Source organism: Anabrus simplex, chromosome 8 (genome assembly GCF_040414725.1).
Source record: "Anabrus simplex isolate iqAnaSimp1 chromosome 8, ASM4041472v1, whole genome shotgun sequence".
In the NCBI taxonomy this organism is placed as follows: Eukaryota; Metazoa; Arthropoda; class Insecta; order Orthoptera; family Tettigoniidae; genus Anabrus; species Anabrus simplex.
The window spans coordinates 191,220,267-191,234,720 of NC_090272.1; the positions used below are offsets into that span (position 1 = coordinate 191,220,267).

The 14,454-nt window shown below is 36.1% G+C and overlaps 1 protein-coding gene across 1 annotated transcript in view; it reads right to left on the minus strand.

Annotated features, from left to right (window-relative positions):
- Nucleotides 1-14,454, minus strand: part of ash2 (Set1/Ash2 histone methyltransferase complex subunit ash2) — a 131,374-nt gene that overhangs the window by 101,705 nt on the left and 15,215 nt on the right. Inside the window, exon 2 of the mRNA XM_067153209.2 lies at nt 7,426-7,644. Within this exon, the coding sequence (XP_067009310.1) occupies nt 7,426-7,644 (219 nt within the window). The remainder of the gene's footprint in view (nt 1-7,425; nt 7,645-14,454) is intronic.

A 14,454-nucleotide genomic window follows, 5' to 3' on the forward strand; every position in this document is an offset into this window, starting at 1 on the left:
AGGTTTATCAAGTCAGTGGAAGAGAGAAATTTGAATTGCTTTCAAAACCAAAAGAAGCCTTGGATTGTTAAACAAACCCAATAAGGTCCTAAGTTCTCCTGGTATTGATATTAATGACAGCTCTACACTCGATCCTCCATCAAGATTCAGCGAGAGAACTAAAATCTACAAGACAACGACCGCAATCAGAGTAGCAACTCTGAATATCATTACTTTGACAGGGAAAATAGAAGAGTGTGTTGATCTGATGAAAATGGGGAATATTAATGTACTAGGACTGAGTGAAACCAAGTGGAAGGTACAAGGGTCAAAAGAACTCAGAGAAAGTTACCATCTATTTTGGTCGGGAAGTTCAACTAAGAATGGAGTGAGTGTTATAATGGACCATTCAATGAAAGAGCATGTAATAAACTTCAAATCTGACAGGATTATCCAAGTCAATCTAAAATTAAACCCTACCCAGAACATTAGTATCATTTAGTGCTATGCCCCACAAATAGGTTGTAATAGTTCAGAGTAAGACCTATTTGAAGAATCCTTGGAAGAGCAAGTTAGAGGTGAAGGAACCATTGTTATGGTAACATGAATGCCCAAGTAGGGTCTGATAGGCAAGATTATGAAAGCATAATGGGCACACATGGATGGGGACCAAGGAATGCTGAGGGAAGCAGACTCCTAGATTTCTGTTTGAGAAATTACATAGTTATTGGTAATACCTGGCATCACAAACAGAAAAGGCACAAAATCACCAGGTATGGATGGATAGGGCAACAGGAGTCCATCATTGATTATATTATGGTAGATAAACATATACAAGAAATGTTGCTGGAGGTGAAAGTGATCCCAAGTGTGGCTCTTGACAATGATCATAGGCTCCTTGTTAGTTGTTCAGGTTTAAAAAGTTGAAGGAAATAAGAACCATCCAGAACAAGAAATTAAAGGTATGGAAATTGAAGAATAAAGAGAAGGCCACAGAATACCAAGAAAAAATCCAGCAGCGAATACTAAAAACAGACACTGGAACAGTTGAAGAAGAATGGAAAAATTTCAAGGAATGCTTGGTCAAGACAACAGAGGAGTCATGTGGAAGAACAAATGTCAAAAGGAAATGGAAAGAAACACCATGATGGAATGATAAAACAAGAGACACAGTCCTTAAAAAGAACAATGCCTACACAAAATATTTCAAAAGTCAAACAGATAAGGACAAAGAACTTTATATAAGTTGGTGAAAAAAGAATCCAAGCAGTATGTCAGAGCAGAAAGAGGAAAATGGTTGAATGAATGGAGTGACAAACTAAATCAAGATGTAGATGGCAACAGAAAAATGTTATATGGAATGATGAAGAATAGGAGGAGGGACAAAGAACAGACTAATTATCTGACTAGTGATAGCGGGTATCTCATTACAAAAGATGAGTGCTTTTTAAATGAAAGTGAAATCAAAAGAAAATTACTAGTGCCTCATTTTACTCGTGGGAAATGTTATTTTGATGAGTCCATACCAGAAGCAGAATGAACAAAAACTTTTTTTTTCCCTTTTATATTTTTTCTGATCAAACTTTCATTCAAAGTGTAAGCTACTTAAGCACTGAATGTTCGGTTATTTTTAAATACTTTAGTTCACTTTACATTCACTATTTATAAGCTTCATGTCCATATTGATAAATTATACATATATGAAAAAGAAAGGACTCCACCTAATGAATACAATTTATTGTACTTATAATTCTTACAGTACCGGTTTCGGCCTATTGGGCCATCATCAGCTGGGTAACATTGATGCTTTGCGTTAACATTGTCTGAAGAGAGATGCCATTTTTGATTAGCTTATCCGGATATGTCTACTGGGGCATGTAAGTTATAATTTGTCATTTGAATTGCGGTACGTAAGTGTAAAATGACCTTGAGGTTTAAACTGTGATTATAAAAACTTAACCTAAACTTAAGAGCTAAACAGTAATACAAACACATAAAACGCATTAAAATATGCTAAAAACGTGTGTACAACACTGATTAATTTGTATATTTATGTCTTGCATTTATCTTCTTATTTCTTGGTAGAGTCTTATGATTGTAAGTTACATCAGTTGGTGCTAGTGCTTGTGAACAATAATATAAATAAGTCTACAATTTGATGGGTTTAATTGTACATGTCTTGCATATACTTTCTTCTTGTAATCTTCGTGCTGTTAATCATAGTTTGCGTTGGATGATACTATGCTTCGTTGGGTTGGAAGCGTATGAAAAAGACGTAGTCTTGTTTAGAGTATAATTAAAATTCTGACAGTGGTGGTAGTTCCTTTCCTGTCTATATTTGTGTTCTGGTATTATGGTTATCTGTAAAAGATAAATTCACTGTTAACAGTGTTAAATAAATGTATGACAATTCATAAAAACACTTTACGTTATTAAGAAGGCCACATGTCAAACCAGTATTATTATTGTTGGGAGGAAGGAAGCTTGTAGTTTTACGCAAGCGATAATCTCACTATCATAAGCCGCGAGACCTCATTTTTTATGTGAAATCCGAACCACCGGACGTGACTTTCACCTCGAAAATCACACATTCATATAAATGTTACACAGAAATGTACAAATGTAAACACGCGACACATGAAATTGGCCGTTATTGGAACCACACAGTGTGGAAGTTGATTAATACTTTGTGTTCTGAGTGCAGAAGCATCAGTGATAACAAGTGACGAATTCAAAAAAGTGTTTGCAGTCATTTACTGTGAGTGAGTAACTGAAAGTTGAAATGGAAGCTGAAACTATCGGAAATCGTGCCACTGGCAGAAAATATTATATTGATGAATCATGCATTTGTGATTGGAGGAAGAAGGAAATGTTACTAAAAAGTAATGGTGATCACAGAGTTAACAAAGAGCAGAGCACACAGTTTCCTCAAATCGAACAGCTTTATAAATAGGTGACTGAAAGACGTGAACTAGGTTATGGTGTATCAACTGAAATGTGTCGACTAAAATCATTAGAGTGTAAGGCTTTTTCAGGCGTTTGCTCTATTAACCAGCGTTTCGTCTTAGGTCTGACACTAGACTCATCAGAGTGGAGGGAATTAGATATTTTTCACCAATAGAGCATGTCAAAATGTCAAAAACATATCAGATGTAAGACTTTTTCAGGGAATTTAAAATTTTCCATAAAATCATTAGAGATCGCAAAAGAACTTAAAAAGGAGAGTTTTACTGCAAGCCGTGGGTGGATAAGGAATTTTTATCGAAGAAACGGATTGTGCATGCGAAGACGTACGTCTATTTCACGTCTCCCTGTTGCCTATGCACAAAAATTGGCAGCCTTTCATTGCCGCATTCTTCATTTGTGGAAACAAAATTCCTGGTTCCTTTCTCAAATTGGGAATGCTGATCAGACGCCTTTTTATTTCAAAATGCCACTAGACAATACGGTTCTAAAAGCGTTACTATCAGGGCAGGTGGTAACAAAGAGCAATGGGGTGCACAGTCAAGTTCTACATGTCAGCTGACAGAACCAAACTTCCTCCATATATGGTTCTGAACAGAAAAACAGTTCCGAAAAAATTTGTCGTCTGGTATTTTCATTTGAATCCAAGAAAAAAATTTGTCTTCTCTCTTTAATGATCTAGAATGTCAGACGCTGATAAATATGAATCCCAAGATACCGACAGCCAGAGACATGCCTATAATCCATAAAGCTAACATACCTATGCGACCTATAATCAACTGCATGAATAGCCCAACATATAAGACCTCTAAATTTATACCTCATTTTTTTAAAAAGCACAATAAACTTTACAATAATTCTACAATTAATAATTCAATAGAATTCTGTGATAAACTAAATAAATTCGAACTGCAACATCATAAAATGTGTTCATATGATATAACTAACATGTAACCTTGCATACCGATCAACGAAACCATTAATATAATCAAAATAAATTTATTCAATCATAGTAAATTAAGTAAGTGTGAAATAGAAGAATTCATAAATGTATTAAGATTTACTTTAAATAATAATTACTTCACATTTAATCAAAAGATATATCAGCAAATGTGCTTAGGAATGGGTGACCCTGCATCAGGTATACTAGCTAACATTAAATGGATCATTTAGAATATGTTAAAATTTTAAATAACATAGATAACCTTTGGCTGAGATACGTGGATGACACGTTTGTTATAATAGAAAGTAAACTGAACAATAGTGATAATATTTTGGATTTTTTTAAATAAATTAGACAGTAATATAAAATTCACTAAGGAAGATGAAAGGAACAATTCATTAAGTTTCCTAGATATAAATGTAAAGAGAGCAGGAAACAAATTTGAATTCCAGATTTATAGAAAACCGACGTTTACTCCAGTAACGATCAAAAACGAGTCACTCCACCCCAACTCTCACAAACAGGCAGCATTTTTGAGTTTGGTTTACAGAGCCCTAAAAATTCCACTAACAAACAAGAGTTTAAAGAAAGAACTTGATTTTATAAAAGATCTAGCACTCAATAACGGTTACAAAATAGAAATGATTAACAAAATCATTAATAAGGTGAAAATAAAATTGGCCACTAATCTTGTACCAGATAAAAATAAGAAATCCAAATTTGCAACTTTCACATTTACTAACCCAGCTATATACCAAATCACTAATACCATCAAAAAACAAAATATTAACATTGCCTTCAAGACCCAAAACACGAACCGAAACGTTTTCTTCAACCACAATAAAGTTAATATAAATAGTAATCAATATCAAGGATCTGGAATATACAGGCTCACGTGGGCAGAGTGCAATTTTTCATACGTTGGCCAGACTGGCCAAAGCTTTATAATAAGATATCTCGAACATGTAAATGCAGCCAAACACAGGAAACATTCTGCAATGAGTACACACATGCAAGAAACTGGACACAGTTTTACAACTATTGAAAGGGATTTAAAAATCTTAAGAAGAGTAGAAAAAGGAAAACATATACATTCATTTAGATCAACAATACAATAAAAATAAAAACCTAAATGACGAAATAGAAATAAAGAATCCCATCTTATTACAATTACCGGAACTAATACAAATACTCAAATCAGATATAAATAAATTCTATAAACATTTTAATCCGATAAAAGTTAATGGCTTATTGACACAAACAAACTCAACTCCTCCCCTCACTTCTCCTAGACTATCCCCTCCACAGTCTACTGCAGCTATCAATACGCCGCCTACCTTAACTTCCCCTTCCCACTCCCCGCCAAAACGTAAACTCATCCACACTCACTCATACAACACAAGAAGTGCAAACAGGACAACAAATAGTTCTCAAGAGGCTAGGAGTAACACCAAACAATTACGCAGCAGAAAGGAAAGTAAGTGACAATTCTTCCAATAAGATGTTATACAAAAATACAATCAAAACCATAAACATATAATTTTTATCTTTCATTACAGATAACCATCGAGCCATTATGGAACGTTCGAGAACATTTTAAATCCAATATCACATCAGAAAGTGTTTCATCAACAAGTTTGTTCACGAACAATTTTACCCCATTGATAATATAAATTAATACCAATACATTTTATAAATGTTACTCCAGCAACGAGAACAAGTCTATCGACCATAATGACAACAAGTCTATCGACCATAATGACAACTATCAACTGCAGAAAATATTCAATACTGTTATGAAGTTTTAATGACAATTATACAAGTTAAGCAACAGGAATCAACACAACTAGCCAGATCTCAAAAGTTTTTTATTTTATTGTTATTTTTAAACAATTTTAAAAGATGTTCACCAGATGAGTTTCGGCAATAAAATGTTACACTGAAGAAGATTTTAGACAAAGAGTGTTAGCTTAAGACATAGTTGTATTGTTGTGTGACTTTTAAAATGTTATAAGATTATCAATTAGTTTTATAGCAGTAATCTTGAACCAAAAGAATTGTTTTATGATCTTATACAATCTTAGATTAATGATAGTTTGGCTGATGATGCTCACGAAAAGGAGCGAAACATGTACCATATAAACAACATAATAAATATGTAGGTTTGTAATATATTTTTATTGTATCGAAAAGGTGGCAAATGGCAAAACTAAAGGAATTGAATCCAAGAATCCGGCTGGGTGGACAATGAGCTAATTAAGAACTGGATGAAGTGTGTTTGGCGACATCACTCGGGAGCTTTATTGCAGAAGAAGAACCTGCTTGGGCTCGACAGTTATTGCCGGCACACTACAGACGCCATTAAGGAATTGATAAGTAAAAGAAAAAGTGATCTGGCAATAATTCCAGGAGGGCTGACTTCTATGCTACAGCCATTGGATGTTCGTATGAACCGGCCTTTCAAAGCTGCATTGAAACAGCTCTACACCGAGTGGATGGCATCTGCCGGCGATCACGCACCGACACCAACTGGACGAGTGAAAGCCCCAAAGTGGAACTTCTATGCAAACTGATAAAAACTGCATGGGATCGCATGTCAAACAACTTGGTGAAGAAACGTTTCAAGAAATGTGGAATTTCATATTCTATGGATGGTAGTGAGGACGACTATGTACGAAAAGGTGACAGTGATCAAAGTTCCGATTACATTGAATTGTGACTGATCTGTACACCGAACTAGTTTATTTCTCATCGTGGTGTTTTTTAGTGCTTTTATTGATTGCGAAGAGTTTTAAATTAACAATTTTGTGACATATTTGCAGAAATTTTAAAAAATAGGTAAATAAACATGCGATTTATTTTTTTTTCCAAATTTTGTCATTAGAAATTCAGGTGTGCAGGTCTTATTCGGTGGTGGGTGGTATTCGGGATTATATGATAATTTACTTTTGCTATTTGTTTTGCATATTTTGTCTCTTATGGCGACAATGGGATAGGGAAGGAAGCGACCATGACCTTAATTATTGTATACAGCCTCAGCATTTGCCTGGTGTGAAAACGTGAAACCATCTTCAGGGCTGCAGACAGAGGAGTTCAAGTCCACTATCTCCCGAATACAAGCTGACGACTACATGACCAAAACTGTGAACACAACTCTTTTTTTTAAATTATTATTTGCTTATAGGCCTATTCCTTGCTTAGGATTATTTCTGTGCAGCAATTAGTAATCACACCTATCCATGCTGAATTCTGGGAGTTACACCATCTTTCATCAATTTCAGCTAATGATAGTGGTTGCTGACATGAGTGGTAAGGAAAATGTTTATACGATTTATGATATTTTGTTATAAAGTTAAATTTATCCCTAGGGGGTAGGTTGTGGGTCCCTAGCCTTGGCAATGAACACCTCAATCTCCTACAAGTAAAACGAGATAACATTTTCGTGATTTACCTTTCAAAATAATGTAATATATGCTGGTAGGCATATGCTGTTCATGCCCGTACACGTCCACAGAAAGGACTTATCAGGACCAACTTACCAATAACAGTTTCCCTCTCTCTCAACAGGTTTTGTCAAAGCAGAAGAATCCGATGTTGACTTTTTCTCCTCGGAAGGTTTAACTGTTGAATCTTTTGCACTCTCTGCTTCAACTTCAGCTTGCTCCTCTGTCTGCTCCTTGTTAGAGTCATCAGACCCTTTTGTCTCCTGGCTGCTTTCCTCTGTAGATTTTGAGGCTGGCTCTGTTCCATTCTCCTTCCTACACAAAACCAAAATATATGTAATTAAGGGGTTTTTTTTAACACAGAGGAAAAGTGTAAATAAAGTGCCTTCAAGAAAAGATTTAGTTTAGGTTACCTGATATCTTAAATTTTAAGCAATGGAAACGAGCAAACAGGTGACACACTCATATAAAAAGACAGGAACATGAATCAAACTACAGTTTCTGTTTTTGTCCCTCTTGCTCATGGCCTGTCCCTAAGTTTATCCTATTATGTTTCCTCTTCATGTTCATATCCTTCTACGTAGGGTTTAAATATTAAATAGTTGATGTTGCTTAATGCAAATTATATTCTGTTCCATTTATAAGAAAACTTGCTCTTTTAAGGAATGTAGCAGTGACACCAGATGGATGGTGTTATGCATCACTTGACCAAGCACCAAAATTGATTATTTTTTTCAGGTTTTTTTTTTTTTACTTTGTACCGACACATATAGGTCTTATGGTGACGATGGGGTAGGAAAGGCCTAGGAGTTGGAAAGAAACGCCATGGCCTTAATTAAGGTACAGCCCCAGCGTGAAAATGGGAAACCACGAAAAACCATCTTCAGGGCTGCCGATAGTGGGATTCGAACCCACTATCTCCCGGATGCAAGCCCACAGCAGCGCACCCCTGACCGCATGGCCAACTCGCCTGGTGATGTAATTTTTTTTTTTTTTTTTTACATCAGCTGGTCGCTAAAGGTGTTAACTTTACATAGTTTATTGTTCGACTTTTATTCTCAATAAGATTTCGCAGGAAATGAATTTTGACCAAACGCCTACCTCTCAATCATTAAATTAAAGTTTTGCATCAAGTCTAAATTATGCATCAAATGACCACACGACAATCGTGCAGTCACTTGGTCATGTGATGCTAAATGTAGATTCCCATGTAGCAGATTTCCTTCCTTGTTACACAGCTTTCGAGTTTGCACTGTTTCTCTGCAATGTGTCATCATTGCAGTTAACCTACTCTTTCTTTATTTAGCAAAATCCCTCATTGTGATAATAAATGTTTAAGCCAAAGAACATAGCAATGGACCATTATCCTCACATATCTCGGTCCGAGCGAATTTTCTTGTTAGAGAAGAATCAGATGCTTAAGGTGAGTAAAACTCAATAATCTTCTGTTAATTCACAAATCAGTGCTTATAGGTATTGTTTAATGACTTTAAAATGTGTTCTTATCTTAGGAAACTGAAGATATTTCAGAGGGTCCCATCATATGTGCAATCGCTACGCCTATTTCAATAAACGCAGATCACTGGCAGTCAACGAACAGCTTCATAATGCTGAGTCCACTGAAAGATGACCGAAATTATTCGGTTACATTACGCGAATTTGTGGTAAGTTGACGTAGCCTATTACCGTTAAACTTATTATATATCATAATAAGTCACAATAAAATATGCTGTTAAATACACTTCTGAATAACAAATTTAATTTGTGTATGCAAGTTTGCTAGCTTTCCCTAAAATATTAAGTGATTGTAATCGAAGAACCACTATTCTAGGAAAATAATACAACAGAGGAAACTGCTCCAATCGTTTTGGAAGAATCTGATGAGAAACAGGCAACTGTAGGTGTAGATCCCACAACATTGTCTCCAGCAGAAGTTGGCCAACAACACTTGACTGCAGTAAATTAATTTCAAGTGCGTTAAATGCATTACTAAACATATTTACAATTTAGTTGATCTATTTAAGTTTCTTCATGCAGATTTATAACCTTAAATATTATTACTAACAGTAATAATTTCCTTTTTTTATTTAGGAGAAATTAGGGACAGAAACTAGTGATGAAAATTAAATATGCTATGGAAGACCAAAGAAAGGACAAAAAAAAAAAAATCCCAGCCAAGAAGAATGAAATGTATATGGAATGAAACTTACATGACTCAGAGGGGAAAATTGAAGGAATCTAAGGAGTTTCAGAAATATGTATGCCCTTGCAAATGTCTCTCCAAGTTAGGTGATGAAAATGCTCAGAAGGAGTTTCATAAATTCTATAATACAGATTCTCACGATGCTCAAACAGCGCTCATTTGCACCATGCTGAGTGAGCATGGAATAAAAAGGAAAAGAGTGAAGTAATCCAAGAGAAAAACATTGGCCACGAAGTATGTCATATATGTGGAATTCAGGTTTGCAGGACTTTCTTTATCCAGACCTTTAGATATTTCCAGTGACAGAGTACATCTAGCTTTAAAGAAAAGAAAATCGCCAAGGTTATAAGGGATCAACGAGGAATCACTGGTGGGAAGAACAGATACCCTCAGAATAAGTTTCAAGAAACAGTTGACCACATAAAAAAGACACCAGATTACAAATCACATTGTGCAAGGGAACAAACACAGAGAGAATTTCTGGCACCAGATACTACAATGGATCATCATCATTTTACAGTTCCAGTTTCCCAGGTACTGCTGGCGAGCCTCTTCCATTCTGTCTTATTGAGATACGTTCTGTTGTTAATGACGTCCTCCAGTGTCCTTCCCCGATCTGCAATGTCCATCTTTACGATGTCCCTCCAGTGGGTTCTTGGTCTTCCCACCATCCATTTCCCTGTCACACGTCGCTCCAACTTAATATAATATGCTGTCCTTGTTGGCTCCATTCTCATTACATGCCCAAACCACCTCAGTCTGGACATGCTGACCTGTTCTAAAAATGATGTAACAATCCCAGCTTCCTTCCTAACCACATCATTCCTTAACTTGTCCAGTTTGGTTTTTTGAATTGTGGACCTAAGGAACTTCATCTCGGATGCCTGCAACCTTAATGAGTCTTTCTCAGTGAGGGTGCAGGTTTCAATACCATAGGTTAAGATTGGTATGAAGTACTGATTGAACATCACCAGCTTTGATTCTGTTGGTACTTTGGGATCCAAGATGAGTGTTCGTACTTGCTGGTAAAAGTGAAAGCTCTTCTGCACTCTATTTGCCACCTCCCTTGTGGCTAGTGTATCTCGAGATATTACACTGCCGAGGTAAGTAAAGCTTTCCACACTTTCTAGTGGATGGTTTCCTAGCATGATGTTCGCTGGTCGTCCCTCTCTGTTTATTGCCATCACTACTGTTTTGAGTTCACTTATCTTGAGACTGAACTCGTGGAACTTAACCTTCCATTCATTGAGTCTCGACTGTACTAGTTCCTCAGTTTCTCCCCAGATCATAACATCATCAGTAGGGGTCAGATGTTTAGGAAAAGTCATATTTTTTCTTTTGTCTCTATTTTTTTGCCTGATTGGATTTTGGTGTAAATCAGGCTATTATCATAACAATTAAGTGATTTTTATTTGTCATATAAATGCATATTTTGGCTATTTTTGTCATAAGGTCATATTTTGAGCTATTTTGTAGAAACATCACATTTCGCCAGTTTGGTGACAGTTGTAGCTGTGCAATGTCGTTAACTTTTCAAATGAGAACTAGTATTCACTAAACTATTTTTCCATATCACATCTGTAGTTAATAAAAGTGGAATACTCTGCCTCTTCTATCAAGATTGCCCAGGAATTGTTTTCCAACAATTTGTCAGTCAGTCTGTAGAAGCTGCTAGTTTAGAAATTCACGTAAGTATTGAAATTGTGAGAAGTGTTCATCTTTCAGCACAACAATCACATGGATTAGTTGGCGACAGTCTAAAACAGAAATTTCAAAATGTCTTAATCAAAGTGACAGTTTTTGCCGTGTGTGCAAGATAGAGGAGAGAGAGAGAGAGAGAGAGAGAAGAGAAGGTACCAGGACATTTCAAGGTAAGTGGATACTCGACAGCAGTGATTTAATATTATTTAGATATGCACCAATAACATCTTGTGACGTAGAAAGGAGCTTCTCTTCTTGCAAGAATGTATTACGTGATAATCGGAAGCCTTTCGCGCTTGATGCTTCGAAGATGACTCTTGTCATGCACTTCAATACCACCCACGGAGAAGAATGAAAAAGTTATGTGAGTCTGCTCTATTTGCCCTGCTGCCCCACCACAATGTATCGAAAGACATTGACTTAATCCATTTCATGGGGCTCAATTTCAACTTCAACACATTTGAGTAATGTTAATGTAATATGGGCTTAAACGTTCCAAACTATTTTAACAAATATAGATTGATTTCTAGTTTTCTCGTATTTCAAATCACCAATGAAGGGTGCAGACATGTTTTGACTTTTAAAATGCTGTGTGATCTTATAATCTTAATGAACTTACTACTTTACAGATATCTTGTATTTACAAATGTTTGATAAGTGAATCAAGGACAATAGACTATGAATAACAGCTAAACATGTATACTCAGAAAATTAATATGAAAATAAGAATAAAGAATTTAGTTAACACATATGTCTCAAAAGAATTGACATTTTGATTTATAACTTATTTTAAAATGGCCATATTTAGATTCGTCATTTTTGGGTCATATTTTGTCATTTTTACGTCATATTTTGTCACATTTAGGTCATAATTCGTCACTTTTGAGGTCATATTTGCTTGCCTATTTACGCTATTTTTAGGTCTTAAACATCCGAGCCCTATCATCAGCAAAGGTCATTGCATTTAGTTCACCAGAGGTTTTCTTGATGTTCTTCATTATGTCATCCATGATGGTGATAATAATGGGGATAGTGCACTGCCTTGCTGGACTCCACTTTCGGTCTTGAACCAGGATGAATGTCCGTCACCCCATCGCACACAGCTGGTACAGTTCTCGTACAGCATCTGAACTTTCCTCGCCAGTCCCTCTGGCACATTCCTTTTTCTTAGTCATTCCCATATCTTCTCTCTTGCAATGCTGTCATATGCCTCTTCAATGTCAAGGAAAACCATAAACAGATCTTTGCCTTTTACCCAATATTTTTCCATTAACAAACTGACACTGAAGATTAGGTCTGTTGTGGACCTATTAGGCCTGAAGCCATACTGCTCCTCTTCAAACTGTGGCTCTAAGATGACTCGCAATCTGCTCTCTAAGATTTTCTCAAGAATCTTAAGCTCATGAGAAAGGAGTGTTATTCCCCGATAGATGGAGCATTTTGGGTGATTTCCTTCCTTAAACAGGGGGACAATGACACCCTTGCTCCAATCAGTAGGTATCTTGCCATCTTTCCAAACTGCATTGAGCACTCTATGTGGATGTGATGTACAATTTATATAAGCAGCAGTATGAAAATCCTGTGTCACTTTCTATGTATAAAAGGATATCCTTGACAGAATTCAATTTGGAAAGAAAGAGAATCAAGGACACATGTAACCTGTGTGACATTTTACAGCTTGAGATTAATAATTCCTCTGGCAGCAAAAATCAAAACTTTGAGGGCAAGAAGAAGCAACATCTTAAAGATGCAACATATGCCCAGAACCTAAAATCCTCCGACATGGAAAAATCAAAGTTGGATGAAAAACTGGAAACATTTTGTTTTGACCTTGAAAAAACACTGCCATATTCCCATAAATGTGGTTTTTTACAAGCTCCAGTTGTGGTTATACAACATAGGGATTCGTAGAGGGAAAGATAATAAAGGTCACAGCTATGTCTGATTGGAAGGAGAATTAGGATGAGGGGCTCAGGAGGTTGGATCATGCTTGTACAAGAATCTCATGGAAAATGTGCACAAAGCCAAAGAAGTCATACTGTGGTCAGATTCTTGCGGAGGCCAGAATAGCAATATAAAGATTGTCCTACTTCTGAAAACAGTTTGGGAACAACACCCTACCACTGAAAACATTACACAAAAATTCCTATTTCCAGGCCATACTTTCCTACCTAATAACAGCGACTTTGGGGATATAGAATGTGCTTTAAAATTTCAGCAGCACGTCTACACCGCCAAAGACTACATAAATGTACTGAAAATGTGCCAAAAGAAGAACCCACTTGTTGTGCACAGAATGACCAGACCGGATTTTCATAGAACAGTTCATCTGGAGAAGCGCATTGTATACAGGAAGACAGGCACAAACAGTGAGAATAGAGATGAAGATAGATAAACCTTATAGCACTTTCTTCAAAACGCATTTTGATGCAGAATGCACTGTTGAAGTGAACATTAAAAAATTTACAGTTGGTCGCCGGCTTCAGAATGAAAACAGATCAGCTCTACATGGTCTGTTCACTCTGTTATGGCCCAATGAAAAACCAGCTTCAGAAGCGAAGCTGAACGACTTGCACTCCCTCGGGCGATGCTAAGCCTTTGTATAAGGGGTTTTTTGTTGTGCATCACTTGACCAACAAACAAAATTGTCATTTAGTGATTCAATTTTACTTTTAAAAATTCAGCGTAGTGTAAAATATGGTACTTTTAACTAATTTTATTGCTTATTTAAGTACAGGATTAAATTATATATAACAGCATACAACATGACAGATAAAACATGAATTTTAGAATATAGTATAGAAATTACACTGGTAGATCATAGTATTAAGGCATTATAAACACGTGGTTTCTACAAGTGTAATATAATGCAGGATTTTAAGAATTTTCAAGTTCAAAATCCATATTTTCACAATGAATTCCATCTATATCATTATCTATTCCAGGATCACTAAAAAAGCACCTTAGATTTTAGGTACAGAGGAATCTTCTGATCGCAGAAGACACTTCTGAATTGACACCACTGAAACCATCCTAGCTCTGACATCCAAAGGCACATCGCCATCAGTTATATCAGAGCCAGTATATCTAAAATCAGAAGATTTTACAAAAGGATACCATAAACTGAAATCATAACATCTATCTGAACACTGCAGTCCGGGTACTGAGTCTTTCAAGTTGGATTGTAGTCAAAATTTGTCCAGTCTCATTTTCCACTGGTT